Genomic DNA, 6,215 nt, shown 5'->3' with positions numbered 1-6,215 from the left:
GCATAAGAGATTCTTCGGCCAAAACCCCCTATTCATCATGGGTGCGTGAGGGGTTTGACCTTAATCTTAGGTGGTATTATTTTGCAGGTGCATTTTGTTAAAGGAGAAGATGACGGAAATTTGCATCCACAGAATTCGTCGAATAATTTATAACCTAATTTGTTTTTCGAAGTATAAAAAGCTCTTAGGAAGATTAAAGAAAGAATTTGTTCTTCTTCCGTAAAGAATTCGTCCAATAATTTATAACCTAATCTTCTTCTGGAAACCCTAGCTATTCTAGCATGATATTGGGGAATCTCATTGCTATTACTCACACAAGCATGAAATGTATGCTTGCTTATTCGTCCATATAGCAATTGGATATGTAATTATTGGAGACTCAAATGGTGGATAAGCAAGCATCTGTTTTATATCTCGCCATGAATTTAGAAACTTTTGCTTGCTTTCTAGCATTTGGTCTACGTATCGGAAATGATAACATTCGAGATTATGTAGGATTATACACAAAAGATATTTTTTTGGCTCTCTCATTAGCCTTATGTCTCTTATCCTTACGAGGTCTTCCTCCACTCTCATTTTCGAAACGGTGGAGATGATATTTTTTTGGGTCGGGGACAATTCAACCCAATTGCCGTTGCAATTGGGGTACTGGAATAGTGCTCTTACACTATGTTTGGATAAAGAAACTTGAGATTACTAAGGAATTTTAAAATGACGGAAATTGAAACGAAAAGATTTTATTTTCAAGAATATGTAAATTTTCTTGTTTGGTTAATCTAAAAGAACAATGGAATTGAATATTGAATTTGTTATTTTTAAACTCTAAATCATAGAAATTGAGAAATGACATCTATTTACATGGAATTTGAACTTGGGAATTGGAGGTCCTAAATTCCAAGTTTTTTTTCCATGCAGAAACTCTAAATTTTTATATTTATAAATCTAAACAAGAGAATTAATGCATGTTAATTTATAAATTCAGACTTTTACCAAAATTCAAGTTATTTTCCTGGTGCAAACATAGTGTTACTGTAGTAACTTAAACTAAAGAGTAAAGATAATAGCGCGCGCTGTCTATCTCTCACGCTTCATTTCCTCATCCAAAACCTGATAAACCTCCGAACCTGCAAAACCTGAAAACGCCAACAGCCATGAGAGCAACCGCTCTCTTCCTCTCCCCACCACCACTACTCTCCACACCTACCCCTCTCCTCCTCCTCCACTCACTGCACCCACTCCCCTTCCGCTCCCTCAAACCCAATCCCCTCCGCAAACACCCCCTTACGCTATCCCCCTCCCCAACCACCCCCTCCTTCCTCGTCCGCGCCGACGACGGCGACGGCGACAGCGCAGGCCCCGACGACTACGACATGGACGACGAAGAGCTCGAGGAAGTCGACAACAAGAAGGACTTCGACATTCAGTACGATACCCTAGCTGCCGCTGCAGCTGCCGCCGCCGCCGCCGCCAATGGCGAAGAGGACATCGCCATGGTGCAGAGCAAGAGCTTCGTGTTCACGCAAGGTTGGGACTCGGAGATGGTGGTGGATTATCGGATTAACGAAGACGAATTTCACAAGATTAGCTTGCTGGACTGCGATTTCTTCATCAGAAAACCTCCCGATCCCGATAATGACGTCTATGACTTCAGAGAGGTATGCATTTGATCTATTTTTACATATTTTAGTTAGGAAATTTAAATTTAATTAGAAAACTTAATTTATATATTTAAATGTTGTGTAGATGTATGTTACTCCTCCGGACACAGATGTTTATGCGATTCCCAGGGTTCTTGCTCCAATGCCTCAGAAGGTAATCCACAATCTACACTGAATTTTGATTTGTTAAAGCTAATTCGACATTTGTTTGATAATTCATTGCTTGTTTTGGATATCGTAGTACATTCGATGTGCGAAGAGTGACTTTAGCTGCTACAATGTAACGGAACCACCCATTGATGCTCCTAGAGATCCATTGTACAAGTCTGAACGGGACGTGTTGAAGGTATGATCGATTTTGAGCTATGAATTTGGTTTCATTTTGAGCAATTATGTAATGGGTAGGATTGCGGCGATGGAGACAATTGCAATTTGATTGGGTGAAAATGGTTCAAGATATAGCATTAGCAATTAGCATTACAACCATATGTACCGTTCTTCTTTATCGTTGGCAGTTCTTTATGCGAATGGATGGTGTTCGTATATTTCGTCCTTTTTTATGTATGAATGTCTCGTTTTAGAAATAGCATTATTCATGAGGCTGCTTCTGTTTCAGGTTTACTTGACAAAGCACTACAGGAACCGGAGGTTGGGGGACCCTGATTTTTTGCTGGATTTTGAGGAGATTTATGTAATTGACTCCAAAACAAAGTCCATTAGCAGAGCTAAAGTTTTGGTGAGAGTTTTACTTTTTCTGTTTCGCTTTCCTAATGTGTCCTTGAGATTCTTCTTATACTGTATAATGCATATGGTATCACTGTCTGTTCCTGCCTTGTATATTTTTAGAAAGCCTTTTTAGCTCAGATGAATCATATAGCATTGACACTCTCTATGTGAGTTTGCTAAGAAATTGACAGCAATAGCCAATAATGCTTGTGCTAATTATGTGTATTTCCTTAACGGGAGTTAACTTATTAAAGAATACTGGCCAAAATTTAACCCGCTGTGGATTTCTGGGGAACACGATTACACAGTATTAGTTTTTGAATCCCATTTCTCACGTTCTGTGTCTTGACCTCGACTAAACTAAGTGGGATGTATCATTAAGATAGAAAGTAATATTATGCGAATGTCTGTTGTGTTCCTTTCAAGTGCAAAAATAAGGATAGTATAGTGGTACAAGTAAGGGTGTCGAACCACAAGGACTGATTAGATCTCTACAAATTACTAGCTTTATGTGAATCCTAACTAAATAATGTAACAAATTGAGTTTTGATTTTGATTTGAGAAGTAAAGTAACTTAAAATGCAAGAGAATGTAAATATAAATAATAGAATGATTAAGAAACAATAGGAATGGAACTAGGGATACCAATTTCACCCTATATGTTCGTAATCATCCATTTGATGTGTAGTTGTGATCAAGTACTCCTAATCTACAATCTAGTTGTGATGTTCAAATTAGATTAGCAAGTAAGAATCCATTAAGAACAAGAAAACTTCAAAGAACCAAAGAAATCATATGGCATGATGTATGCATAGCAGTTTCTTCATTCATTCACATGTCTACCAAGATTAAGCATGATGTGTACTATAATCTTGATCAAATAATCTGTAAGAAACCCTAATGGTGATCAAACATTAAGATAAACAAACAAATTAAACTATAAAATCAGTGAATGAAACAAGAAAACAGATTGATGAATCGAATACTTTAACTTAATAACATAGAATAGTTTTGCAAGGCTACATCGAAATCCCCAGCTATGAACTTAATTACACAATATAATTACAGAATATATAAATATCAAGAACAACATGAGTGAAATTAAATTCATAGAAGAAACCCCCTTGAAGCAATTCTGATGTTGAACTTCTCCAAGAACAATGCGGCTGCGTGGTTTATTCATTGGCAGTGGATGGCGAAGGGAAATACGGTTTTGTTTTTGGAAGAAAGCCCAAAAAAAGAGGAGAGAGAGCTCTGGGTGACCCCCAAGGGGGGCTTGTGTAAAAGTGATCTGAAACCCTTGTATTTATATGCTAAATGGGGCTGTAGCTGATTGCAAGGTGATCCCAACCATTAAGCCAAAGTTTTGAACGTTTTTCCTTATTTGGCTCCTCCAAATCAGGCTAGATATTTCAATTCCTTTCCCATTCTGCTCCTGGTCTTCTAACAAGCCAGATTCGTCTTGGATTCTTTATTTGGGCTTCAAAATAGGCCACTAAACTTCTCTCCACGTTTGAATAGGGTCAGCTACAAAAATGGCATGTTTTCACTTCTTTTGCCTTCAGATTGATCATAAAGTAAATGAACTGCACATTAACACAAAATAAGGTAAAATGCAGCCAGTTTAACTCAAAAACATCACAAAGAAACTAGAAATGGATGGTATAAATGCATGAAATATATGAGTTATCAATGTCTCTTTGAAAGTTTTGACTGTATTTGGTACCAACATCTGGATTATGTAATTTGCTCTTTAAGGTCTGTATGACACTGGCTTTTGTGTAGTATGATGAATCAGTAATAATATCATGATAGAATCTGATTTCTATACGATGCGTTTGCACGTAGAGGTGTCTATCTGCTTTGTGGCATGATATGGTTGCATAATCTTGAATGTTAAGTGTCAGACGTGGAGTTGACATCACTTGTCCATGTATTGTTATGCTTGCGGTCATTCTGACATCATTGGTAAGACATAGAATGAGTAAAAATTCAACGGAATCTTTTATATCTGGAATATTTCCATGAATTCCACTATATCCTTCCCCATTTTCATCGACGTATGATCAGAGATGAACCAAAGTAGAAGACAATGGAACCACATTTAGAAAGGGAGCATTGCTCTTTACAACATAAGTAGGACTGCCATAGTTATATATGTGTGTGTCAATCCAACCACTCGATATTCAGTATAAAGTGTTGCTAATTTATGAAGTTTTTCTATTTATTTTGGGGGAATGCCTTGTACAGGTCAGTGTTCTGGGGGGAAGAAGCAGAGATAGAAGACATGATCTGCTTGTAATACGTGATAATGGAAACTCCTTCAGAATAGTTCACGGGGTAACCAACTCAGTCTGATCCAAATTGCTTTCTTTAAATTTATATTTGTTATTCATTATCTGATTCGCTCTTCTCTTGTATCCTTTCAGAGTGAAAAAGATGATCCCACAACAGTGATAGAGAGGGAAGAGTGGAATAAGACCAGACAGGACATGGAGAGGCATCTTAGCAAGCTACGAGATTTCAATGTTTCCAATTGGTTCTAGTTCTTCATACAAGTTTGCAGATAACATCATGAAGGCACATATGCAACAAAACTCAGACTCCCATTGTGTCACTATGTGCGAATACATCAGAGTTCGACTTTCAAGATACACTAGCTATCCGGATTAGCTTAAGTCGAGTCAATGCTCAATATCAGAAGGTCCTCGTTGCTGATGTTATGGCGAGCATATTGTGCTTTCGTTTTTGCGAAGTATTGAGCTGATATTGAATATCGAAGTTCCTTGATGGTTATGTGGGTAAGGCACTTTGTGTTCAGCTTCCATTTTGCCAAATATGTGTAGGAACTTAGGAGCTTGATCTCTAGTTTGTAGAATGTTGAAATTTTTGTAACGGTAGAATACTTTTTGATCCCAAGCCTTTGCTCCGATTCTCATTTTAGTCACCGTGTTTTCAATTTGGCCAATTTGGTGGCATTTTGATATGGTCATATATGTTTAACTTTTAAGTTAGCCGTTAATGTGCACACGCGGCACATGTAAAGACTCACGTAGAGTTGATTAAGATTGTTAACGGGGTTAAATACAACGCCAAATTAATCAAATTCAAAACACATGATCGAAATTAAATTTCTAGCAAAACACAGACCAACATGATGTTTTCAATTTTTTTTTTTTTTTGAACAAACGGGGGAGGTGGGGTTGGATTTAGTCTCACAATGAGCTAGTAATAATGTGGTTCAAATTCGCATTAGGCGATATCGAACCTAAGACCAACATGATGGTTACTCTTTAAAAAAGAGTTAAGCAAAAGGTAAGACCAACATGATGTTTACTCTTTAAAAAAGAGTTAAGGAAATGGTTTGTTTAGGATGGTGATTTCCTATCTTGTTTTTGTAAACCAACGCCATCTCCAACCGTAAGGGCTAATTATAACCCCGTCCAGAATTATAGGCCCTGTAAAAAATTATTTTTGAATGAACAGTGTCAGGTCATACTTATATACCATCTCTAACTGAATGGGTTAAATATAATCAACTCAATAATTAATTAGTTTTAGGTTTGTACTTTAAATTATTGGTTAATTTAATTAAATTACCGTTGAGTATTTTCAAATTTAATCATTGAACTAGCAAAAAAAACCTACGCTCCGCTGCGGGGACTTTTAGAAGTATCATCTTATATCATCTGATTTCTTTTGCTATTCCTAGTTCTTTTTGGCATCATGTGCAAAACCAAATTGATAGCTAGGAAGAAAAAAATGAAAACACGATGCCCAAATAATTATATAATCTGTAGATTGAGTGTGAATTCAGAGCATGAAGGGGAA

General features: G+C 37.0%; 1 protein-coding gene across 1 annotated transcript; it reads left to right on the top strand.

Moving 5' to 3' along the window:
• Window positions 1–1,041: 1,041 nt before the first annotated feature.
• On the top strand, window positions 1,042–5,327 carry LOC103435577 (PLASTID TRANSCRIPTIONALLY ACTIVE protein 6, chloroplastic). The gene is made up of 6 exons (XM_008374306.4): window positions 1,042–1,655; window positions 1,744–1,812; window positions 1,900–2,004; window positions 2,275–2,394; window positions 4,635–4,724; window positions 4,814–5,327. The coding sequence occupies exons 1-6, from the start codon at window positions 1,152–1,154 to the stop codon at window positions 4,928–4,930; spliced, it is 1,005 nt and encodes a 334-aa protein (XP_008372528.1). The 5' UTR covers window positions 1,042–1,151; the 3' UTR covers window positions 4,931–5,327.
• The last annotated feature ends 888 nt before the right edge of the window (window positions 5,328–6,215 follow it).

Source organism: Malus domestica, chromosome 08 (assembly GCF_042453785.1).
Source record: "Malus domestica chromosome 08, GDT2T_hap1".
Taxonomy (NCBI): domain Eukaryota; kingdom Viridiplantae; phylum Streptophyta; class Magnoliopsida; order Rosales; family Rosaceae; genus Malus; species Malus domestica.
Note: the sequence above shows the minus strand (reverse complement) of the source record. Positions and strands in the feature narration are given on the sequence as shown.